Source organism: Ochotona curzoniae, unplaced genomic scaffold (assembly GCF_017591425.1).
Source record: "Ochotona curzoniae isolate NIBS_2020 unplaced genomic scaffold, NIBS_Ocur_1.0 contig_2210, whole genome shotgun sequence".
Lineage (NCBI taxonomy): Eukaryota > Metazoa > Chordata > Mammalia > Lagomorpha > Ochotonidae > Ochotona > Ochotona curzoniae.
Genome location: NW_024465369.1, coordinates 9,514,328 through 9,541,847, shown reverse-complemented (window position 1 = coordinate 9,541,847; position 27,520 = coordinate 9,514,328). Strand labels below are relative to the sequence as shown.

At 38.5% G+C, this 27,520-nt stretch overlaps 1 protein-coding gene across 1 annotated transcript in view; it reads right to left on the bottom strand.

Moving 5' to 3' along the window:
• The window catches only part of KYNU (kynureninase), a 136,477-nt gene that overhangs the window by 98,733 nt on the left and 10,224 nt on the right, over positions 1–27,520 (bottom strand). The window contains exon 2 of the mRNA XM_040971523.1: positions 9,316–9,436. Within this exon, the coding sequence (XP_040827457.1) occupies positions 9,316–9,436 (121 nt within the window). The remainder of the gene's footprint in view (positions 1–9,315; positions 9,437–27,520) is intronic.

Below are 27,520 nucleotides of genomic sequence, written 5' to 3'. Positions count from 1 at the left end.
AATAGCAGATTGATAAAATATACATTTTAATATAAGCACAGAAGCAGCTCTTTCCTGCAAAAATCTAAATTCTTAGTTTTACAGCTTTAAAATAAATCTTTTAGGCCATGCCATATCTGAATATGGCCCTCCAAAATTCATTAATGTGCCAAGAGGTAAAACCTGTAGGAGGTAACCCAAAATGATGATGTTTGAACCCTCAAGAACAGGAAGAGCATCATCATGACAGGAGCATAATAAAGTTATATGTGTCTTCCTTAATGTTAGAATGGGACATGGCGCACCATCATAGCAGAGTACAGACTTCACTGGACACAAAATCTAGTAGAACCAATGAGATTGGAGCTTTGAGCCTCCAGAATAGGAAGTTATTATTTCAGATATTCTAGTATATCTCTAGGAACAGCCTAAAATAGGTCCTCAAATATGTTTTCCTCTGTTCTTGAATTTCCTTTACAACAGTATAATACTCAGATGAAAGCCATATGAATTATAACAGGTTGCATTAACCAGAGATGGCTTATTCTGTATACAAATGATATGCAATATATCTGCACAAAGGCTTGTTTGGAAACCAAGTAGTGTTTCCACGGATGCATAAATATAACTGTAGAAATACAAGAAACCATGACATACATAACACTGTGTGAGGAGTCAGACTAGCTAGTAGGTAGTTAGGATTTTCTGGGTCCCAGAGACATTGTTCTCAAATATGAAAATGGCAACTTCTCCACCATGTCTTAAATTCACCAGAGAACATTTCTCCCAAGAGACAAGTGCATAATTAGTGTGGTGAGGTAAGCAGCTAGTTCAGGGTCACGAGCTAGGAAGTGACTCTCCAACTACCTAGGTGTTCCCTCCTGCCCACCTGTGACTCTCACCTATCTAAAGCCTGAGAGGGGGCGCTAGTGCACTGTTTTGTAACCACTCCCCTCACAATCCTGATTAAGGTGGGGCTCACTCTTTTGGTTGTGCACCTCCATTGCTCTGGCACTCTTGGCCTCCCCAATATCTTTGAGGACAGGTATCCCCTGAGCATGGCCCCTGTATGTCTGTATTCCTCATGCTCTTTACTGCTTGGTTGGGACAATGAAGATAGCAATTCTATGATGCTTTGTATTTCTAATTTGTGTACTATTGGGAGTTCCAGGAGAGACAGGACTACAGTAGTGGAATGTGGGCAGAGAAAACAGGGAAAGGTGAATGTCTGCAGCTTTGTAAGTGTGTCCAGGTTATTCATTCCAAGCCTCTTGGGATAACTTACATTGCTGGGGAAGCTGGAACTTAGGTCTTCAGCTTAATAGATGGGTTTCAGGGTAATGAACATTTGCTCCTCTTGGGGTTACGGTTGATTAGATTGCTATATGGACTTGTGATTTCCTATTTCTAGTGGACCGGTTATCACCAAGCTTGGTTAATAAATACTCCTGGTGGGTCTCAGGACGGGGAGTCTCATGCCTGGATCCCAGACGACAGCCACCATGTGCACGTGGTGAGCTGTCCCTGGGCCTGCCTGGGCTCCAGGGTCTGCTCCCTTTGGGATGAGTACACCAAGTGGGGAGGTCTCTGTGACTGGGCAGGTCTGGGGCCCACCCGCCGCTTTCATTGGGCGGTGAATGGGATTGGGTAGGGGTGTGACCTTGGGCCTGGGAGTTTACTGCTGGTGAGTCTCAGGACGGGGTGTCTCATGCCTGGATCCCAGACAACAGCCACCATGTGTATGTGGTGAGCTGTCCAGGGCAGCCAGTGCACCATTTGGTGCCAGGCTCCACCTGCTGGCCACCTGGCCAGGGAGATCTGGGGTTTTGGTTCTTTGAATCGCTGCTTAGTTAGTTCCAGGTTGAACCCACTTTGCTTCTAGGATGTGAAACAATTGTAAAGATTCCTAATGACAGTAACTCTTCCTTTGAGAAACTAGTAATCACTGAACAATGCGAACCATCAAATACTGGTCCATGCAAAAGCTATGGCTCAGGGCTTATCCAGCAGAATCATATCCTGTTACCTGACATGATGATGGATCAGGAGAAGGGTTACATTAAGCAGGGCCATTACATTAACTAGCACTCGAGAACCATAAACGGGGGTAGTTTTTGTGAGGGATGTGTGGGCCAAACCCTGTAGAAATTCTAGCCCCTCTGGTAAACTCAAGAGTTGGGGTGGTGATGGACTAAGCTAGGTGTGACCAAGGAGACTGCCATGAATCACAGGTAAAGAATCCCTCAACAGTCTGGACTGGTCAGGACAGCATCACCAGAATGTGCATCCTGATTAGGGTGTGGGGTAGGCCAGGCTGCAACGTTCACCAGCTCATACAAGGCCAAATGGAAGGTGAAACTTTGCCAGAATCTGGCCTAAACCCAATGGCATGTATGAGAACTGGGTCTGGGAGTGGATTAAGTGGAGGAACTTGGGAAACTCCCCTGGCGAGTCATAGCTCCTGCTGGTGAATATGTAGTCCAGACCTGGGAGTCGGACAAGCTGGGCAAAGTAGATCCAACACCTGGGTAAAATGTCAATTGGTAATGGAACAGGGTGGACCAGGCAGGACTGAGCAAACCTTATCCCACAAGCAAGACTAGAGACCAGGAGGGCATACAGGTCATGCTGAGCTAGGCTCTTGCACCTACTGGTCTGCAAGAGCCAGGAACACTAAGCACAGTGTCTAAGGCAGAGGTCGGGACAGGCGAGGGGCTAAGCCAAGCTGAGTCAGAGCAACCACTGGCATGCAAGTGATGTATGGCTGGGAACAGGGCCGGCTGAGGAGCTAAGCGGACAACCCTAGCTGGGTTGAGGTTCACACCAAGGGACGCATGTGCTGGAATGGGGGCTGCATTCTGAATGGGAAATGGTTGTAGTCTCCCTTGGCACAAGTGTGGACTGGAATTGGATGCACCAAGCTGGGCCAGACTCCAACATCCTCTGGTATCCTGGAGGACCAGGGTAAACGTGGGATGGACTAGGCAATCATTGTCAATCAGTGGATTCTTCAAAGGCCTCATAGAGCTTGGAATGACAAGATTGGCAGCAATTTATAACTGGTGAACTATCAAAACCACTTGAACAAGAACCTCGGAGCATACCCTAGATGTGGGACCTGGGGATGGTGGGAAATTGGGTGGGCCTTCTCCCTTAATAACCCCTTTTAAACATGAAGGAAACAATATGGAAATAATAGTCTTATCTACTTTCCTATAGTCCTTGAACCTTTTTACCCTAATTAACTATGTAAAGATTGTCAAAAATATAATAAAAAAAATACTCCTTAACAAACGTTAGACATGTCTGAGGTGATCTATCTCACATTCCACAATAATTAACATATGAAGGACATACTTCCCGGGCCCAGCACAATGGCCTAGTGGCTAAAGTCCTCACCTTGCATGCATCAGAATCCCATGTGGGCACCGGTTATAATCCCGGCGGCTCCACCTTCCATCCAGTTCCCTGCTTGTGGCCTGAGAACAGCCCAAAACTTTGAGACCCTGAACCTGCATGGGAGACCTGAAAAAGCTCCTGGGTCCTGGCTTTGGATTGGCTCAGCTCAGGCCGTTGCAGTCGCTTGGGGGTGAACCATCAAATGGAAGATCTTCCTCTTTGTCCTCTGTCTTTCCTCTTCTCTGTATATCTGCCTTTCCAAATAAAAATAAATCTTAAAAATATCTGAGGATAAAAACATACAAATGCATCTATAGATGGAAATTGGCAAGATATAACATGTTTTCATGACAAAAAAAAGAGCTTAAGGAAGCTGAGTATATAAAGAAAATAATTCTACAGCTAGCATCATATTGATACAGAAAATCGTCGATTATTTCTGATAAGATTCAGAACCTGATACAGATCCCTACTCTCACTATTAATAGTCAACATCATCATGATGTATTCTAGCCATTATGAAAGAAAAACAAAATTGAAGAAATATGATTTGAAAATAGAAAGGAAAATTATTCTGATTTGCACATGACAAGATCTTTTATTAGAGGCAAACAAAAACATTAAAACACTATTGAAAATCATAGGAATTTGGCAAAATGAAGAATGTAAAATCAAAGCAAAAAGCCGATAGCATTTGTACACATGAACAATGCCATGACTTCAAAAAAAGCCTCACAAGAACAGTTCCATTTAAGCCACTACAAATCAATTTAGGCACTGAGATAAATTTAACCACAGACATGAAAGATCTGTATAATAAAGATCCCAAAACAAATAAAAAACAAAAGACAACACAGAAAAATGGAAGTCTTCTATATTGTGGACTGGAAGTATTAATATCACTAAAATGTTGACATTATTCAAAGGAGGGTAAAGATTCAACATAATCTCAATTTAAATACCAGAGACATCCTTCTTAGACACAGGCAGGATGATTTACAAGTTGATATGGAAATACAAAGGACCCTGAATAGCTACAGCAATCCTAGAGAAACAAATAAAAATGATACTGGAAGCATCACAGTATCAGATTAAGGCATACTAGGGCAGTTATAATCAAAGAAGAAAACAAAGATGAACCTTATAAATTAATCCACAGATCTATAATCAAATAATACTTGAAAAATAAGCTTAAATTATTTTCTTGAAAAATGGCAGTGTCTTCAATAAATGCTGCAAAAATTGAGTCCCTATATGAAGCGTGTGAAACAAAGACCCTCATACCCTACACAAAAATCAACTCAACAAGGAATCAAGGATCTAAATCTCAGATCTGAATCCATCAAATTAGTATATGAAAACAGAGGAAATAATGTAAAAGCATTTGCATAGGCAAATACATTAGGTAAGACCCCACAAACACCAATAATAAAAACAAAGCAAAAAAAGACAAATGCGTTTATATCAAAATAAGAAGCCTTTGCACAGCAAAGGAAGCACACAATATCAGGAAGAGGCAACTGACTGGAAGAAAATATTTGAAAATTTATGCATCTGATGAAGGATTAATATCTAGCTCTATGAAGAGCTTAAGAAATGCAATACCCACAACACAGTTAAGAAACGGTCAGGGGGCTAGGCCCAGTAGCCCAGTGGATAAAGCCCTTGCTTAAAAACACCCCATATGGGTGCCAGTTCCTGTCCCTGTGGCACTGCTTCCCATCCGGTCCCCTGCTTGTGGCCTGGGAAAGCAGTTAAGGACGGCGCAAAGCTTTGGAACCCTGAACCCACACTGGAAATCCAGAGAGGTTCCTGGCTTCTGGCTTTGGATTGGCTCAGCTCCAGCTGTTATGGCCACATTGGGAGTGAATCAGCAGAGAGATCTTCCTCTCTGTCTCCTCCTCTTTGTGTAACTGACTTTCCAGTAAAAATAAATAACTCATTAAAAAAAAGAAAGAAATGGGCATAGGACAGGAATAGGAGATTTTCAAATAATGAAATGCAGATGGTCCAGAGACAAATGGAAAAATGTTCAGGATCACTAGCCATCGGGGGAAATGCAAATAAAACCACACTGAAAAACCAAAATAAACACTGGTGAAGATGTGGATTTAAAAATCCCCTAATCCACTGATAGTAGAAATGTAAATTAGTGCAATACTTATAGAAGACAGGATAAAGGAAGATTCCTAGGAATCTTAACAGTCATTCCATTCCTTGGAATTTACCCAAAGGAAATGAAATCATATAAAAGAATTATCTGTCATTCAGTTTTATAGCATCTCAATTTACAATTAGCTAAGAAGTGTGAGCCCAGCATGTTGGCCTAGAGGCTAAAGTCCTTGCCTTGAATGCACCAGGATCCCATATGAGAACCGGTTCTAATTCCAGTGACCTGGCTTCCCACCCAGCTCCCTGCTTGTGCCCTGTGAAAGCAGTCAAGGTTGGCCCAAAGCCTTGGGACCCTGCACCCATGTGGGAAACCTGGAAGATGCTCTGGGCTCCTGGGTTTGGATTGGCTCAACTCCTGCCATCATGGCCACTCAGGGGGTGAAACTTTGGATGAAAGATCTTTCAGTGTCTCCTCTCTCTCATATGTATATCTGCCTTTGCAATAAAACTAAATAGAATAATTTAAACAAAGAATTGGCATTGACTGGTTTTTATTAATTGATGATTGGATAAAGAAAATGTGGTATGTATGTATATATGTGTAAACACATACTGCAAACTATGACTTATCCATAAAAAGAATGAAATCCTGTAGCTTGAAATGTAATGGATAATACTAGATGTAATATGCTTGGTGAAGTAAGTCATACCCTAAAAAGCAAATATGTTTTCTCTGATTTCTGATAACTATTATACATTAAGCACAAAAAAAACACCCAAAGTTATATGAGCAAAATTGACATCTTACGATTTGATTATTGTTTATAGTCCCTTTTTATATTCCTGGGGAACAATCATCTATTTTTTATTTGTAGAAATGTTTATTCGGCAGGGCATTAAGCATGCAATTATAAAATAAATGGAATGCATATTAAGGAAGGAAAGGAAATGAGAGGAGAGGAGGGGAGGGGAGGGGAGGGGAGGGGAGGGGAGGGGAGGGGAAGGGAAGGGAAGGGAAGGGAAGGGAAGGGAAGGGAAGGGAAGGGAAGGGAAGGGAAGGGAAGGGAAGGGAAGGGAAGGGAAGGGAAGGGGTAAAAGAAAGTCTCAAATTTTTTAATTGTATGTGTGAAAATTATGAAATCTGTTACCTATATCAATAAAGTTTTTCAAAACTAAAAAGAAATGAAGAATATATTTAATGATACTAAGTTATGAGCATTTTTAAAATCTAAGATGGGGATTGCAGTAGAAGGGTACAAGAATTCCTGGGAATGCAGAAAACCCTGGGCTGGCATGCTTATGACTAAGGTTGATGATGACTGACTGACCACAAAAGTATGAATCAAGAAAACAAGTTAAAATAAAGAAGGCAAAAGTGTGATAAATATGTTTTGTTTAGAAACAATATTTGGGACGGGAATTACAGTGGTAAAAGTTAAGCACCACCTGCAATCGCCAGAGTCCCATGAAGGCACCTGCTTGAATTCTAGCAGCTTCAGTTTCAATCCAGCTCCCTGCTAACACACCACACTTAGGAAAGCCGAGGAAGATGGCCCAAGTACCTAGGTCTCTGTCATGTACCTGAGAGACCTAGCTAGAGTTCCAGGGTTCTGGCTGCCAGTCCCACAAACAGAAGGCATTTGGAGACTGAACTCATGCTGGATAATCTCGCTGTCTGCATCTCTTGTGTCAAAAACTCTCCATTGCAAATAAAATAAATCTTAATAAAAAGAAATGTTTAATTCCATTTACAATGCCTACAATGAACTTTGATTTTGATTCTTCTAATGAAAACTAAGTAAGAAGGCTTAATTAAGACCATGAAATTTCCTACTGTCACAAGGCAAAATACAAAAGTGAAAGGCAATAACAATAGAGGGATAAGTGTTGAAACAGAGGCATGTTCCCAAAATATAACTTTAACATCTTGAAAGCAATCAACCAGTTCCATACTAAAGTAGTATAAGTTTAAGAGTCTGAACAAAGTAGCAGGACAACATCTTTTTAAATGCCTAGAGGATAAAATAAATTTTAAAAATGCACAGTCTTGTTGAATGAATATCTAAGAGGCAAGGACATTCCGTAAAGTTCAAATTCATTTGATCCAATTCTTTCATCTCTCTTACATTAAGGCCAAAAATGAATATTAACCATTTTATTAACTATGACCCTCATTTATTAAACACTAAACCTGCTATTAAAAAAATGCTCCTAAATGTGGTGATGGGTATTTTGCAATCTATGCATAGAAGTTATGCAGATAAAGTTAAAATGGATTAATAAATTATGCAAGCCTTTGTCACTTTGCATTAAGTTGCAAACTTACATTTTTTTTTCTTTTTTTTTCAAACTTACATTTTTAACCACTAAAATTACTTGCTCTTTAATTTTAACCATGTTAGTAATCATTAGCACAATATAAATATGCTTTACAGAACAGGTGCTGTAACCAGTACAAAATATCAGTACCATAAAAAGAAGTGAAAGAAACACTCCGAGTTTCTATCAGTGACAATGTTTTGCCTCCAGAATTCTTAGTTTAGTGAAATATTTCTCAAAATGTTTCCTGATCTTCTGACTTGACTTAAAACATATTACTTTTAAATTTTAAATAATGACTGAATATTTTAAAAGTATCTGGTCATTTGACATTCAAAAACATTTAAGTGATAAACAATAGAAATAACGGAAAATTTAAGTCTTCAAAAATCTCTCTAGTTTTAATTTTATCAACAATTACTGGGGAAAGCTAGAAAATACATAAGACTAGGTTATTTTCTTTTAGAGGATGATGATAGAGCCAACAAACAGAAATTAATGAAACAATATCTCTAAACTGCTCACCCCAAAACAGTGACATTTGCAGAGGACCCAGCACTGTGATGTAGAAGGCTGGACTTGAAGAGGATAAGGGATTTCGGAGAGAAAAGTAAAAGCAGAACAGAAGAAATGGAGAAGAACAAAGTCCTTACATAAGGTTTCCTCGTGCTTGGAGCACATCTGCTTTGCTAAAGTCACGTTGAACATCTTTCTCAACAAACAGTTGCCCACATAGGGAGAAAAGTGGCTTATGCTTCATCCAGTTCCTTGCCAACATCAACAGGTAACCTTTTTCTATGAACAAGCATACATTTTGGGGCAGGCATTTGGTGCAGCACCCAAGATAGTTCTTAAGATGCTTGGAGGATATTGGAGTTCCTGGGCTCTAGTATTGCGTGTACGCGTGTAATTCTCTGCTGATGCACACAGTAGAGGCAGCAACTGTACGTAAGGTGGGTCCATCTTACCCACAGGGGAGTCCCAGATTAAGTCCTACCTTGTCTGCCTCAACCTGTCCTACCCCTGGCCATTGTGACAGTCTCTTGGGGAGAGCCAACAGATGGGAAAGCTATTTTTGTCTCCCTCTCTTTTTTGCTGTCACTCTGCCTCTCAAATAAAATCAAAGCAACAAAAAGGAAAAAAAATGCTGATAGCTTAGGGAAAAAAAAGATGAATAAAAAAATTAAAATCATTCATATTAACTTTCTTGTTAGTCATTAAAAAATAAAATTATTATATCCAGTTTAGAAGTGCCAATGACACCACAGGCCTGAGAGGAACTTAAATGGCTTAAACATCATGACAGTTTTAGCTTTCCCTCTTCTATTAACTTGACATGTGACTTTACTCTGACACTTAATTATTTCAGTGAGATCAAGGTATCAGTGATGTGATCCCCAAAGTTTCTGTCTGCTCTAAATTAGTAGGACTATGTTCTACATGTTAGTGTAATTTTAGTACTTTTTTTATGAGATATTGATTAGTAGCTTTTAAATCAATACTTACACTTTGGCCCACTTATCCAGTTCTTCTTCAATATACGTTTTAACCATTTTTGGTTGAAGGCCAAGAGAATTTCCCAACAAATAGATGGCATTTTCCTCTCCATTCACTAAAGATAAGTCAACTGAAACAGAAGAAAAAAGCGTGTTCAATTGGCATTCTTTTGCTTGACACTGTCATTCTAGAATTTCTAGAAGAAACAATAAATTAGCTCTAAGAACAGTAAAAAACAGTTTACAATTACTCCCAAGGTTAACATCAGGTTTTCTGAAAAGTAATTAACCTTTTGCTTTTATATTTTAAAGGAACACTGCTGATTCTTCGTTCTTACAACTCACCACTTAGCAGACCCTTATCAATCAGGATGCTAAGTGCTTAGTGAGTAATGTACAAGCCTCCAGTCCTAGCTTTAACCTGGCGTTTTTTCTCTTTATTCAAGAGGGGGTGTGGGTAAAGTATTATATGTTAATAATATGTTTCTTATTGACAACTTACTGCAATTAGTCATTTCTGTATTTGTCTTTACTTTAAGCAACATAATTAGACCTCTAATGACATTTTAATTGTACACCATGTATTTCAACTTAATCAATTTTATAGATACTAAGCATTTTTGTTTTTTCATTGGCATCTTTTAAACCTGACTGAATAAATGTGGCGTTAGCATTGTTCACACATTCTAATTGGATTCTTTGGCATTTCCTATAGATATAGAGAACACATATCAACATTCTAATTTAGGATTTTGAGGCATTAATGTGTTGTCCATGACTCAATTTTTAAAATGCAAGTTGAAGGCTAAGCATGTTTTGCATTTATCAACCTTAGCACAGACCTCATTGTCCTTTTTTTTTCTTTATTGCTAATGTATTTACTGACAAATAGTGGACCACTTTTGTTTAGAAAATCATTTTTAAATTGTGCTCAATTTGAAAGGACAGCAGAATTGCAAATACAATGACCTAGGCTATTCTAGCCACAAGTATTCTTTCACCATGACCTTGTTTCTTGGTTGTTTAACAAATATCAAATTATATCAGACAGCATTTTTAAAATTTTACAGGGGCACTACCATAATTATACACTGTTTTTGGATACAATGTATTTTGTAAAAACTGCTTCTGATATTAGAAGACAATGTTCTTCATCGCATTCATTTGATCTGTACAATGTGAGAGACAAGCTGGGTTTTAAGTCTTGGATTCCTAGACTTGCCCTTTGTCAGTGGAATTATAGAAGAGGCTGTTATTGAAAACATGCTCTTGGCAGTGTAAGGTGCTATCAAGCTTAAGGAAGAGGGACCCAATGAGTAAAGGGGAAAGCAAATGATTCAGCTTTATTGGAAAAGCATCTTCCACAAGGTTGAGAGAATGAAGGAAGGAATCTATTTCCTGTAAATGGTTCCAGTGGAGACTCTAGACTTGGCAGAAGGGAGGCTGCATGGGGACTGGCAGAAGAGTCAGCTGCCAGTCAAGCCACTTAACTCCAAATAGCTGCAGTACCTGGGGTAACACAAGAGTACCTTATGGCCTCCCAAACTTCTTCCTAGGAGCCTCAATAAGCTGTAGAATCCCAGGAAGAAGGAAGGGAATCCAAAAATTAAGGATCCAAAATTATTAAATATTTCTCCTGCCTAGTTTGATATCGTAGAGGTCTAAATTGCACTGTAAACATCTAATATGAAAAGTATGCCCACTAATACAGTTGATTAGATGTTAATGAAAATGTAACGGGGCCAAATGCAAGGTCAGCTTTCCCATAGTTTCTTCTCTACCTCTTAATTCTCATAAACATCTGAAACTATTATACAGCTGATATGACAAGTTTGAAGTTGACATGTTGAACTTGTAAATGGGTTTTGATTTTTCTAACATCACTTGTCTTCACATTTCCAGTATGATGCAGTCATCTACTAGAGTATTTTGTTTATTCAACATTTGCAAGCATTACAGATTAATCTTCTCTCTCCCACGTCTTTCAGAACAATTACAGAATACCTTCTTTCCTTTGGCAAAGAAAGCATGAGAAGACCAATATGAAGAAACCTGGGACCTAACATTGGGAAGAGCAATGTGTCGTCTTCATATATAAGCTACTATATACAATGCCTTTCCATCAATAACTATGAGAAGCAATATTGATTACAGCTTTGGTGGGTAAAGAGGATATATAGGAAAAATATAAAAAAGTGAAAAAACAACAATATGACTTAATAAGGAAGAGCGGGACAGGCTGTCTGGAATCTTGAGTTCAGGGATCATTGGTGTCAGAGAACAAGATCAAACTTTGCAGACGATGGTATGCGAGCAGGCAGAAGTCTAAGACCAAGGCCAAGAACTGTGGGCAAGGGTCTGCAGTTGGGCAATGGTCAGAGACCACATTACTGTGTGCTATAAGATATCTTTGAGACAGTCAATGTTCTGACTTCTGTACTTGGGTCACACCGTTACTTCCTGATCCTCAGGCACTGGCTGGTTAACATCAATATGGGATGCAGCCATCGATGCTTGTGCCGTAACAACTCCTATCATTTAACTCCACAAGCACTTCAACAAGACTGAAGTTGTAAGCCTTCTAAGTCAACCTCCTTCCTCAGAGAAGGGGGTTTCCCTCTAGCAGCCTGGTTTTATAGTCTTTATCTTGTATCTGTCTCATTTTCTTATTTTCTCAACTGCACAGAACACCCTGTCCAACCCTGTACATGATGCTATGGGTGGTGGTAGTTCCTATATTTCTCTGCCACAAGTCAAGTCACTATGGATGCTCACTAGTTATTCTTGTTCATCAGGCTATGTTCTCTCTGATGACATTTTAGAAAACATACTGAGGGGTTGATTTTTCGGCACAATATTTACTGCAGAACTGTAGACATTGACAAAAATCTTTGATGTGGAGGTTAGTGTTTAGGATATAAGGCTTTGCAAGTTCTTAATGATACTCTGTTTTTCTCCTTCAACTCAGTGGTTGCTTGATAAAGGCTTGATTTTACTACACTATTCATTTTCAAGGTAAACCTTTGACTTACTAGAGCATTTTAGTGGGTTCCAAAATTTTAGCCAAGTCATGATGCCTTGACTTTGAGAGTGACTTCTCCAACTTCTTTCAGTGTCTTGTTTCTAGTTTTTAAAAAAGTCCTCCTCCAGTGTATGTGGTTGAATTGGCTCAAAACAAACATGTAGATGAATGAGCATGCATTTGGGCTAATGATGCAACCACAGATTTTGATGCCTGCATCTCATATGAGATTTCTTAGATTTGAGACCTGGCTCTGCTGTTGTTTCCAGCTTCCTGTTAATTTATGCTTTGAGTGACAAATCAAATGATTTGCCTGTAGTCAGGTCCTATTGCCAAGCTTTGGCCAGGCCCTGAACTAACATCTGTAGGCATCTGAGGAATGAGCCAGCAGATGAAAACTCTAAATGGCTTTCTGTGTTTTTTTTTTCTATGATTCACTTTTAAAAAGTGTACTTTAAAATATAAGTTGTATATTTCTAGAATATATTTAAGAATATTTATTACATATTTTAAAAGTATGAATTTAAAAGAAACATATGAAGTGTCTCACCTTCTTCTTATCCCACACCTTCCGTAACTATTCTGAAGAAACAGGAAGAGATTTTAAAACCTGGGGGAATTTCAATTTTGTGTCCACATCAGATCATTCATTCTGCTTTCTTTGCTTATCTCTATTTGCCAGAATCTATTCTAATTTTAGCCAAATTTGCACAATTCCTCACTCCATATTGGTTTTCCAGCATTTGTCTGGCAGAATCCCATAGCGTCAATTTAACAGGAGAAAATTATTGTCTCACAGTGCTGGAGGCAGAAGTCTAAAACAAGCTGTTAGCAGGATTATTCTTTCTGAGGGTTATGAGTAAAATTCATTTTCTAGATCACCCCCCTTGTTCATGGATGATTAACTTCGTGTGCCTGGTATTTCTTCCACAATTGTATGTCTTTCTCTGACATTCACCATTTGTAAGGTAATGATGTCATGTTGGATTAGGGTCCACTGAAAAATCTTCATCTCATATTGACATGGTTATTTTGAAGAGGCTACCTCCACATAAGGGCACATTTCAAAGAACTAGAGTTTAGAATTTTGACATTTAAATTTTTAGGGTAGTATTTCAACAGATGGTATCATCCTTAAAGGTTTACTTGAGTTCAGATTTGATGTGGGAGATTCAGCTGAAGCTTTAGGCTTCAGCCTGACCCAGGCAGATCTACCATTGCAGCCATCTTTAGAGTGAGCCAGTCAGTGGTAGATTTCTCTAACTCTGCCTTTAAAATAAAAGTTATCATTCATGTGAAGGGGAAAAACAAAGAAGAACCGGTCCAAACAAGCCAATACCCTGTGATCCTATCCACTTCCTCCTCCCATAACTGCTAGGACAGCACCAAACCCTGCTGAATCTACCACAACTAAACAGCCATATTTCCTTTGCAGGATCATTTCAAAGTGATCTAAGCTCTATTATTCACCACTGGATTCATGCAATCACAAGGAAGAATTTCTCTTTAAGTATTCATTGTTAGCATACTAGGGAAGACCTTCAAGTTTTAGGCTTAATTGTTTTAAAGTATCTGAGTTGTTTGTTTTCTGCATAAGGATTTTCTACTATAGTGTTCTCCTCAAAGTTATTGCTCATATGTTTGCAGCACCTAATTAATATCAGAGTTTGCCAAATAATCCCTAATTGGAAGTATGTTGCTACAAACTAGTAGTTCATTTTATTGAAAAGGATAAAGTGACATTAATCTAGTCATATGTGCATGCATATATGTATAAACAGTAAAAAAAAAGACCAAAAGACCATAGTTAAGCAGAACATAGGGAACAACTTTCACAATAACTTAAGAAATTTGGAAAAAATGTGCAAATATATACACACTAAATAACATGCTCTTGAATGAACAGTAAGTCACAGAAGGAATAAAAAAAATAAAACTGAAACAGTTATTGAAGAGATCAGTGAAATGAAGCTGTGGTATTTAAAAAAAAAATACTATGCTAACCTGACACACCACTGACCATAGGGCCAGCTAATTAAACAAAGGAGGTTGGGGTTAGGATGGTTAGGTGGGTAAGACAACCCAAATTTAAAAATCAGAAATGAAAAAGGAAGTTACAGCAAATACAAGAGAAATTTAAAAAGAATCATTAGGAATTGTTGCAAACTTTTATATGCCAACAAATGCAAGTATCTAGAAGAACAGATTTCTGGACACATACAATTTAACAAAATTGAGTCACAAAGACTTAGAAAATCTAAACAGACCAGTAACCATGATACAGATAGAATCGGTAATAATAAAAAAAAAATCTTTGTTAGAAAGAAAAGCCCAGGACTGAATAGCTTCACTGCTGTATTCTATCAGACCTTTAAATAACTAATTCCAATTCTTTTCAAATAATTCAAAACCACTGAAATGGAATGTTCCAAATTGCTTTATGGGTCTAGCAACTCTAAATTAGGAAAAAAAATACAGCTAAGAAAGAGAATAGACCACAACCCTGACAAATATGGTTACAAGAATTCTAAATAAAATATGAAAGAACCATTTTGCAAAGATAGAAACACAAATGACCAACAAGTATATGAAAATATGCTCAGGATCACTAGCCACCAGGGAAATTCATAGTACTTTACTTAAACACACTGTAAGGTTTCACCTCTGCCCAGTTAGAATGGCTTTCACAGCCCTCAAAACACACACACACACACACACACACACACACACACACACACACACACACACACACACACACACACACACCAGTGAAGATGTGAGGAAAAAGGTACCCTAATACACTCTTGGTGGGAATATAATATAAAATAGTACAATCATTATGAAGACAGTATGGGGATTCCTCAGACATCTGAAACCAGATCTGTCATATGACCCAGGCATTCAACTCCTGGAATTTACCCAAATGAAATTAAACCAGTGATGTGAATGAGTTATCTGCACCTTCATAATAGCAGATCAAAGCACAGTATCAAAGAAACCAACCAAGAATTCATAAACCAATGACCAGATAAATTTTGGCATATATAAATGTTAGAATGTAACTCAGCTATATTAAAACAAACAAAAAAATTCTCTTTTACAAAACAATAGATGTAATTGGAGACCATTACACTTAGTGAAAAAAGTCAGTCCTCAAAAAGCAATCATGTTTTCCCTAAATTGAATAACAACTACACAGGGTACAAATAAGTAATGTATGAGTAAAATTGACATTTTTGTATTTCCTGGGAGTTTATAGCTCTTATCTATATTCTTGTGGAAATGTAGTTTTTCTGCTTGCTTTTTCTTGAACTCTTTATTTAATGGTGGATTAAGCTTCTGATTATGAAGTAAATGAGAAATACAAAATTATAAAAATCAAAAGAAAAATAAGGAATGAAGAGGAAGGGATGAAGAAATGGAGTAAGGAACTGATGGGAAATATGCTCTTACAATTGCATATTAAAGTACATAAAGTATATACTCCTTGTATAAATAAAATAAGCACAGATTATTAAAACTTCAGTGGTATATTAGCCTCTAGTTTGATATGAAAAAGCTTAAAAATATGTTCATAACTGTACTTTCACAGACATGCATATCAGTCCATTTTAGTTTTTAAAGTTTTAATTCTCATACATAAGGGAGAATATGTGGTATTTGTCTTTGTGTTTTATTTCACTCAATATCATGTACTCCAGTTGTGCCATTTTAGTACAAATGGTAGAATTTCATTTTTCATAGCTGAATAGTATTTCATTGTATGTGTGTTGCTAGATATGTTTGTGGATACATCTAAATATATATATGCCATATTTTTCTTCATCTATTCACCTGATCATTAACACCTAGGATAATTCCATATTTTTGCTGTAGTGAACAGTGCTTCTATAAATGTGGTGTGGATATCTTTTTGAGACAACATGTTCATGTCTTGGGTATATACCCAGGACTGGATCTTATTGCAAGCCTACTTCTGATTTTTCTTAGGAATCTCCAAACTGTTTTCTCCAATGCTGCACTAATTTAAATCTCAGTATAAATACATAGAGAATATTAAATGTCCCCCTTTATCCACATCCTCAGAGTGGTCACGGTGATAGAAACTGACCAATTACAATCTTGCCAATGCCTGTTCGTAGAATCAATGGCCCATTCCTGCAGCTGCAGCCAAAACCCTATATGAACTATATGAAATACACAGTTCGAGTCCTTGTCAAGACTCCACTGTGCTGGATGAGACTTGGACCCTAGCACGCTATCAATAAAGTTCCTTTGCTTTTGCATTACCTCTTATGCAACTCCTCTTTTCAAGGCGGTGGGATAAATTCTGGACCCAACAAGGCCAGCACGTATGATGACAGCATCTTATACAGTTACTAATTTGAGTTCTGCCTTATCTGCTTTTGATTCTACTTTCAGCTTTTCATATTTTAGAAGTCTGGCAAAACAAAATTGAATCAAAGCTATGATCTGTGGTTTAAGGAAGGATTCAAACACTCAATGACTGCTTTTGTAAGCAATGTATGGGATTGGGTTCTATCACTGCTAAGATTTTGCAACTTTCTGCATGCAGATGTGGGGAAAAAACTGACAGACTTCCTATTTAATGGGTCATTTCATCCATGTGTGAATGGAAGGATATCACCATTCTGAAATGTTGTGTGATACATGGGTTTAGGGATATTGCTAAACTTTAATCTGATTAGAAATACTAACCTAAATCTTCCATAAGCATGACTACTCATTTGAAAATTTTAAGCCTGATTTTTATTTTAGTTAAAATTTTCTTTTCTGAGCCTCTGAAATACCTTCCCTGAAGGCATACAATGCTTTTTCAGATTTGTAAGCATGACATTCTTTGTGTTATAATTAGTAGGGAAGAGTTTCCAGCGGTGTGTGTTTCCACTGTGTTTTGATTAGGTAGAGTTCTGGTTTATTAAGAAGCATAAAAACATTCAATATGAATTTGTTAAGTGAGAACTAGTTGCAAGATTGTCCCAACCCTAAACTTTGTAGCAATAATGTGATCAGTTTTTTGTTGTCAATGTTGAACTGAATTTCTACAATTTGGAAAAGCGTTTATGTGGGATTTCGGATTTTGTCCATACATCTTAGACCTGAATTCCCTCCGAGGTACCAGGTCAGATTTGATCAGTAGACACATAAGTCCCAAAAGTTAACCATTGGGTTATATTCTTCTTTCCTTGCATTATTTGACACATAGCTTTGCTCACTGAAACTCCCAAGGAGATAAACTGTTTCTGCTCATGTAAGCAAAATACCAGTTGACTAAAATGTTTAAATGTCTAAGTAAACATGCCTTCTTTTCAGGCAATTTTAGACTTAGTCTTTTCTTAAACTTGGAAAATCATTCCTCAGCTTTTATAATAGAAGTTTTATAGAAAGAGTTTGACATGTGAAGCATTTTTCATTCTAAATATGACTAAGATTCACTAACTAGCTCATGGAATACTCTGAAAAATAGGTACAAAAATAGGTACAAAGGTCATATTGGGAAAAAAAAAGAAAAATCAGAACCCTGAATATCCTGTTCTCTTTTTGCTTTCTGAGAATCTGAATGCTGCCTGGATTCCATGACTACAGGAAAGTCCGTTTTTCATGCAGACTGGATTCCACAAGCTCCCAAACGAAACTCGAAGGAAGAATTGAACAAGGTTGTGCTGAGTTTGCTGATGCAGTAAACCTAAACTGACCTGATGCTAAAGCGTGCACTAAAACCTTTAAAATGTTTACCTTAATCTCACAAGGGAGACTAATGCCAAATGCATAGATCTAATGGGCTTTGTCATGTCTTTGAATGTTGAATTAATATTAGAATTACTACATATGGAAGATGGGCAGGAATCTGCACATCGATTTCATGAATGTGAATTTTAATCTCACAAGGGTGACTGATGGCAAACACATAGATCTAAAGGGCTTTGCAATGTCTGTGAAAACTGAATTGATATTAGAATTACTACATAAGGAAGCTGGGTAGGAATCTGCAAATAAATGTCATTGGGCAGACTAGTAAAGTACAATAAAACAAAAATCATATTCTTTTCATTTATAAATACAGAATTCTATAGACAATCAACAACTTTAATGACTATACATTTCCCATTATTTCCTGTGGAGGTAAGAAAGCAAAATGTTTAAGAAATGGAAAAAGAAAAATAGTTGTCCATACAGAACTCTGTAGCTATCAAAACTCTACAACAATATTTCAAGAATGAAGTTAGATAAGCAGTGGTTAGCATTTCCATTGGGACGTTTATACCCCATGTGGGAGTACGTGAATACAAGTCATGGTTCTGTTCCTAATTCTAGGTTCTTGATGATACAACAGGGAAGCCAGCAGGGGGTGACAGTAGCGATTGGATCCCTGCTGCTCACCTGAGGGACCAGCACTGAATTCCCAGGCTCCTTGGAAATTGGGGCATGTAGTGGGTCAGTGCTCCTGCTTCCTTACTCTCTTCTCCATCTTGCCACAAATGTCAGGGAACTGGGTAAAGTTCCAGGCCCCTAGCTTTGTTCTCTGCAAGATGTTGTCTTTGTAGTTAACCTGGGAATGAAATCATCAACCTTAGATCTCTCCTCCTTCTATCACTGTAATGCTAACTTTTTAAGTAAATAAGTAAATCTTTTTAAAAAACTGTTTAACAAATTTTATGTTTGGGACTTGAAAATTACACAGAAAGCAGAATTAAAAATACGTTTTGGCTCCAGCATAAAAGCCTATATTTTATGGAATGTATATGTTCTGAAAAATTCCATGCGAAGGACAAATCCTCACTTTGGTTGTGTCAGGATACCATATGGGCACTGGTTCTGTGCATATTCTGGCTATTCCACTTCCCATCCAGCTCTCTGCTTGTGGCTTAGGAAAGCAGGGGAGAATGGCTCAAAGCCTTGGGATCCTGTACCCACGTGGGGGACCTCAAAAAACTTCTGGCTTCTAGTTTAGGCTCAGCTACTGGTCATTGCAGCCACTCAGTGAGTGAACCAGAGGACAGAACATCTTTCTGTCTCTCATTCTCTCTGTAAATCTGACTTTCCAATAAAAATAATTTTTTAAAAACACCAAGTTTGTTTTTATGGAAAAAATTTTTAAATCTTTGTCTGAAATTTTTCAGAACATACAGCTGCCATAAAATTTTTGAAACATTTTTGTGTATTGAATTATACCTTATATATATTTGTATAGTTACTCTTTGAATGGCTACTCCTAAGGATAATATATAAAAAGAAGTCATTACATAATTTAGAATGTTATGCACAAAACTATATTTACTGTTAGCTACGTTATAAATGCTCTAAATGCATCAATTAAAAAACAAAGCATTCTAGAATGAATAAATGAGAAAACTGCATTTGTGAGTGGGAAAGATACTTTAAAATTATGATAAAATAGGTAGGTTAAAAGTAGGATAATTGAAAACCAATATGCTGGCCTTTGCCTTTTGCAGTGGCAGGCTGCCTGGGCGCCTTTGCGTTTTCTGGGCCTGGGGCTGGATGGTGCTAGCCAGTGAGGGCATACAAAGATCTGGTGGCTCTTGTCCAGGCAGGCAGAACAATCCTGGGTATTCCCAACATTCTTTGTTCTGGGCAGTGTGAGGGGAGGAAAGGGAAGAACCCTAGGTTAGCCTGATGCCTGGTGTACTGGTGGATTGGGGCTTGGGGAACTTTAAATGGGACTGGAACTTGGATGTACAGAGGGGTAAGGTCCCAGGCCAGCATACAAGCCAGGAGCTAAAGATCATAGTGGATATTCTATATCTCACTAGAAGGCTGGGCTTTGGAATGCTGAGCTAGAGAACTCCTGTTTCCCAGCACAGGGATTGTTGGTTGATCAGGGAAGGGGATAAGGAGATGTGTGAGAGGAAGGACCATTGAAGTAGTGTGTTTCAGGTTAGGGGTGACTTTTGAGGGATTTCCATTGACAAGACCATTGTACTTTAAGGTAAGTGGAGGCTGAGACTGAGTGATTTGGACCACTGGCATATGCAGGAGCCAAGATGGAGTGTGAGTAATACCAGACTTGGCTATCACACCATAGGCCAGGAAGGGGGTGGGGGGTCAGACCAGGCAAGATTTGGCTGCACCTGCCTGTGAGAGTTGGCATTGGGGGCAAGCTAGGATAGGCCAAGCTGCAACATCCTATGGCAAAGGCCAATAAGGGGAATGGGCTATCCTGTGCTGGGTCATAGCAAACACTGGAACATGTACAAACTGTGGCTGGAAATAGAACTGACTGGGGAGTTTAAGAGATGCCCTAGTTGAACCATGGTTCCATTGGTGAGGTCAAGAATTTGAGTGGAGGTGGTGATCTGGGTGGGAAATGACTGCGGTGTGCCTCGGCATGGGTGTGGATTGAATGCAAGAAGAAAGGCTGGCAGCAGCCCGGACCAGGCCAGGTTACAGTACCTGCCAGCACAACTGTGGGTCAGGTCTGGGACCATGGTATCATAGCAGAGGAAGGAGAGCAGAACAAACTGATTAACAACTGTAGCCAAGTGTTGACAGTAAATATCTGGGTGAATGGATACTGTGAGGTGGATTATGTCATCCAATGGACCTTGGATAGACGAGATTATCAACAGCATGTCAGAGCTATCGAAACCACTTAAACAGAACCCTCGGAGAATGCTCCACATCTAGGACCATGGGATGACATGAGATGGCTGATCCCCATTCCCAAGCACTGAGGTGGTTGGGATGCTGGGTTTGGTTTCTCCCCTAATTTCTCTCCTTTCCCCCGATACAGGAAGAAGAAAAAAGAAAATTTGGAAAGTCTCACCGACTTCCATCTAATCCTCAACCCTTCCAACCCTGATCAACTATGTAAACATCATTAAATTTTTTTTAAAAAAAAGGATATGCCACACAAATGCTGATAAACAAAACTAGATCTGTATAAAGCAAATTTAGAACAGATTACCAAGGCAAAGCAGAGCATCACATAATAGTGTTATCAATTCAGTCCCCCCCAAAAAACTGCATGATTAATCTAAAACCAGAGTCCTAATATGTGCATAATTTTTATAACATACATTTTCTGTGAACTTTTGAAGAAACTATGACATGCATGCGTTTTGAAAATTTTAGCATAAAAATAAACATAAAAATGTGTGAGATTGTGGCCACTCTGAGAGTGAATCAACAGATGGAAGATCTTCCTCTCTGTCTTTCCTCTCTGTATCTAACTATCCAATAAAAGTAAAATAAACCTTTAAAAAATAGCTCCAAAAATTACCTTGGGATAAATTTAACCAAGGACATGAAAGAGCTTTATGAAGAAAATTATAGAACATTAAAGAAATGGAAACACTCCCAAACTGGGAAAATCCTTCATGTTTATGGGTTGGAAGAATTAATATTATTAAAATGCACACACTACTGAAAGTAATTTACAGATTCAATGCAACCCTATTCAAAATATCCATGATATTCTTCCAATATCCAGAGAAAATGATGCTAAGTTTCTGTGGAAACTCAAGAGATCCCAAATAGCTAAAGTGATCTTATGAAACAAAAGCAAAGCTGACGTATCACAGTACCAGGTGTCAACATGTGCCTCAGCACAGTTAGAATATCACAACAGCCTGGCCTGGCACAAATAAGATATGTAGACGAATGAGACAGAGTAGAGACAGCAGAAATTAATCATACAGCCACAACTCAGGAATCCTTAAAAACCATTGAAAAACATCCCCTGGAGAAACTAGCTTCTTCAACAAACGGGGCTGGGATAAGTGTGTTTTACATATGCACAACTATGAAACAAGACACTTAGCTTACACTCAGACAAATATTAACTCAAAAGGGATCAGATTTCAACACATGACTTGATACCATCAAATAACTAGAGGAAACGTTTTAGACAGCTCTGCAATACATGGACATGGGCAAAGCCTTCTGGATATAATATCCCAGAAGCACAAACAATAAAATCAAGAATTAGTAAATGGGTTTAGATCAAGCTAATAACCTTCTGAGCTGCAAAGGTAACATACAGCAAGCTGAAGAGAAACCAGCAGAATGGAATAGAACATTTGCAAACTATGCAACTGATGAATAATTAACACTCAGTATCCATAAAGCGCCCGAGAAACTCCAAAACAAACTCTAGTGAAGAAGTGGACAATGAACACAATGACACTTTTTAAAGAAATACAAATACTCAACAAACACAGGGGAAAATGTTCAAGGTCACTAGCCATAAGGGAATTGCAAATAAAAGTCATGGCGAAGTATCATCTCACCTCAGCTTGAATAGTTTATTATGCAAAAATCAAATACAAATGCTACTGAGGATGTTGGAATAATCATCGTAAAACAATGTTGGGGTTATAAACCAGTAAAAATGTTGTAGAAGACAGTACAGAGATTTCTTAGAGATTTCAAAATGGAATTCTGTATTGCACAACCAACCCACTACTGGAAATTTACCCCAAGGAAAAGTAAGCAGCATACGAACGAGTTATCCGTAACCGCATGTTTACTGCAGCTCGGTTCACAGGAAGGCAGATACGTCATCAGCCTCGCTATCAAATGATAACCGGAGAAAGAAAATGTTGTGTATACACACTACGGAACAAATCTCAACCATAAAAAAGAACAAAAGATCCTGTCCTTTGTAACAATCGATACAACTGGAAATAATGATTAGTGAAATAAGCCATCCCAAAAAAGACAAATATTCCATTTCTTTCTTTTTTTTTTAAAGATTTATTTTTATTATTTTTTCATTGGAAAGGCAGATATACAGAGAGGAGAGACAGAGAGGAAGATCTTCCGTCCAATGATTCACTCCCCAAGTGAGCACAACGGCCAATGCTATGCCAGTCCAAAGCCAGGAGACTCTTCCGGGTCTCCCACGCGGGTGCAGGGTCCCAAAGCTTTGGGCCGTCCTCGACTGCTTTCCCAGGCCACAGGCAGGGAGCTGGAAGGGAAGCGGGGCTGCCGGGATTAGAACCGGCACCCATATGGGATCCCGGGCGTGCAAAGCGAGGACCTTTAACCACTTGCGCCACCGCGCCGGCCCCCCCATTTCTTTCTGACATGTGGAAATAAAGGGTGCAACATGTGCATACGGAGGAAATGCAGATTTTGTGATATAATGGTTGTATTTAGTTTTTAGTTGTACTCCTGTGGACTGTAGTTTGCACTTTTTGTTAGTATTGTGATTACTGTTGAATTATGCATGTGACTACAGAGTGGAAAAAACATATTTTTGCAAATGTCAATGAAATAGAGCGAAAGTAAAGAAGGATAATGATAGGAGATTGTGGTTGTTTTCTTGGAACTATACCTACGGAATGCATGAAATTTGCTCTTTTTTAAAGATTTATTTTTTTATTGGAAATTCAGATATACAGAGAGGAGAAGAGACAGAGAAGATGATATTCTGTCTGCTGATTCACTCCCCGAGTGGCCACCATGGCCAGAGCTGCGCTGATCCGAAGCCAGGAGCCTGTAGCTCCTTCCAGGTTTCCAACACGACTGCAGGGTCCCAAGGCTTTGGGCCGTTCTCGACTGCTTTCCCTGGCCACAAGGAGGGAGCTGATGGGAAGCGGGGCTGCCAGAATTAGAACTGGTGCCCAAATGGGATCCTGGCACGTGCAAGGCAAGGACTTGCTAGCCACTAGGCTACCATACCATGCCCCAAATTTACTCTTTTTATATTAATAAAATAAATGTTCATAAATAGGCTCATATATTCACCAATTTCTGTACATGAGTGTTTATAGCAGCTGCACATAATTATCAATACTGAACATAGCTTAAATATCCTTTAGTGGAATGAATAAAAAGTGGCATATCTGTCTCTGGAGTTGTTCAACTGTCTGAGCAGCTGCTTAGAATGCTGCCATTACATATCCAGTCCAAGCTGCCCTGGTTCTGTTTAAGCTCATTGTTAATGACCCAGGAAAGCAGCAAAACAAAGCCCCAGTACACATGGCTCTCCATGTGAGATGCCAGGGCAGAGTTCCCTACTCTAACTTCAGCCGTACACAGACCTTACTGTTGCAGCCATTTCGGGAGTGAACCAGCAAACAGACACACACAGAAACCCTCATTTTGCCTTTCAAATAATTATGTATATGTTAAATAGACCCTTCTGGGGCCTGGCGGCGTGGCCTAGAGGCTAAAGTCCTCGCCTTGAACGCCCCCGGGATCCCATGTGGGCACTGGTTCTAATCCTAGCGTCCATACTTCCCATCCCAGAACGGCCCAAAGCCTTGGGACCCTGCACCCGTGTGGGAGACCCAGAAGTTCCTAGATCCTGGCTTTGGATTGGCATAGCATTGGCCGTTGTGCTCACTTGGGGAGTGAATCATTGGATGGAAGATCTTCCTCTCTCTCTCCTCCTCTCTGTATATCTGACTTTCCAATAAATAAATAAATAAATAAATAAATAAATAAATCTTTAACAAAAAATAGATCCTTCTGTTAAGAGTATGGTACACCGATAAAGGGTAATGTTTCTCAGGAATAAAAAGGAAGATATGAGATAATTTTGATCAAAGCTCACTGTATTAATAAGGAAACCTGCTTTAAAAGATTTCATAGCATGTATGATTAGTACTATATTATGTTCTGGGAAATGTACAACTATAAGAAGTGATCAAAATATTCATAGAAAATGAATATTATAAAAATCTATTTGCATACTTACATTTTTATCACCAAACTATACACTAAAACTGTTATGACATTATTTGAATATCAAATTTGAAGCATAAATATAAATAAAATGTAAAGTCAGTTGATAAAAGTCCCTGTCAAAGCAACAGTAATTTTGCTAAAACCAAAACAGGAACATTAAATTTATGGTGAAGTTTGAATAGAAGAATGGTAAAATTATTGACATAGGAACAGTTTTTCAGGACCCTGTCCCAAAGAAATCACAGTGTAAAACACTTGGCTCATTCTAAGAAAGGATAAGATGATGTTGAAAACAAAGCCTGCCATAACCAATCATTCACGGCAGTCTTTGAATAAAACACAAAAAACTGATCTCGTTCATGCCCTAATTGAAAAGGATCAACTACTAACAGTAGAAACAGCATGCACACTACAGTCATTGCAATATGTTCAGCTTCAACAATTCTGCCTGAAAATATTAAATGGAGAAAATTTTCTACTCTGTCAGTATGAAAATTTTTGCATTCACACCACTTGCAGATGAGAAAACATTTTTCAAAAGATCTACTTATTTTATTGGCAAGTCAGATATACAGAGAGGAGGAGAGACAGAGAGGACAATCTTCTGCATGCTGATTCACTCCCCAAATGGCCGCCATGGCCAGAGCTGAGCTGATTCAAAGCCAGGAGCCCAGAGCCTCTTCTGGGCTTCACACATGGGTGCAGGGTTCCAAAGCTTTGGGCCATCCTTGACTACTTTCCCAGGCCAAAAGCAGGGAGCTGGATGGGAAGCTGGGCCACCAGAATTAGAACTGGCACCCATATGGGATCCCAGTGCGTGTAAGGCAAGGATTTTAGCCACCAGGCTACTGAGCCAGCCCAGCAACAGAAACTTTTAATACAAACTTTCATTAAGCTGGTTCTGGAACCTGAAGAATATCATGTTAGAATTCTAACAAAGGATAAAGCATGGGCTTACCAGCATAATTCTAATGAGAAAATGATGACTACTTAGAAGTGAAAGTGAGGGGCCAGCACTATAACACAGGCACCCCATAAAAGCATTAATTTGCTATCCAGCTGCTCCACTTCTGATTCAGCTCCCTGATAATGCTCGTGTTAAATCAGTCGAGGATGACACAAGAACTTGAGCCCCCATACTTATGTGCAAAACCTGGAAGAAGCTCCTGGCTTCCACATGACGGAGGTCAAAACCCTATGGCCATTAGCAAAAGGTTCCAGTGGATGGAAGATCTCTGACTCTAAGATTGATCCATCAGCCTAGCTATCCAGCTCATTTTCAAATAAAACAATAAAATAGTTTTTTTTTTTAAAGAAAACGACATTATCCAGTCATAGCAAAAGTAAATTGATCAAGAGTCGAAGAGTGATGACACTTGTTGCAAAGAGATTGTTTTAAAGGTGTTAATCAAAGCTTAGGAAAAGTATACAGGAAGTCTTTACCAGAGAGTCCTTCCACACCATGACAATGTCCCTGCTCACTACTTTCATAAACGACTATTTGGGGAGTTTCTATGGCAAATACCTATAGGGTAGAAACAACCTTTAGGTGGAAATCATTCATCTTACAAGTCCAGTTTGTCTCTTCTTAACCAGTTTCATAACCTTGACATATATTTAAAGGCCACCCACTTTTCTACAGTTAATATCTTTTAAGAAACTGCAAGGACATGGTGGCAGTCCTGACTCTCATTGCTCTAGGGATGGATGAATGGTTGACATAATTGCCTATACATGTATATTGAAATTAATGAAATTTATATTGACAAAGTGTTTTTTATTCCTTTAACTCCAATTCTCATTTACATTTTGACATCCCTAATGTAGGGATAAAAAAATAGACCAGTGGCTGTCAGAGGATAATTGAAGAGAGGAGGGAATTCCCTTGGGTATGATCAGACTTTGTGCTGAGAGAAAATGCATTTATATAATTCTATACATATCTCAAGTATCAGACTGAGTTTGAGAAATTAATTAAACATTTTTTAAATCCCTTTACTGAACAAGTTATTTTGTACATTTGTCATTAGAAATGACATCATTCTAGAATTATATTATCATTTGGGGGCAAGTTCTTAAATAGGTTTATTATAGAAGGTCTCAGACTGGAACAAATGTGTGTATGTGTACTCATGCTTATGATAAAATCATTGTGGTTCAATGACAGCTTAGCTAAATTTGAACAAGAAAAGGAGTCTCAAAGAATGGAAAGTGTGGCATTACTTTAACTAAAAACTATAGAATACAAACTATCAGAGGGTAGAAAATCTACACAGTGGAATTCAGATATCTTAACTCACATTCATATGCTTGGGCTGTTGAGTAAATATGGGCATGGAGTAGAATTGAAGTTTGAAAAATTGATATTCAAATGCTGGCTGTAGAAATACAAAACCAAAGCAAGCAATAACTAAAGGGTGGCGTAAGACAGTTTTCCCAAGTTATGAGAATGTTTGATTTGTTGAATTTCATCTTACCACACAGGAAAGGCATGATGACTCATTAGCTAATCCTC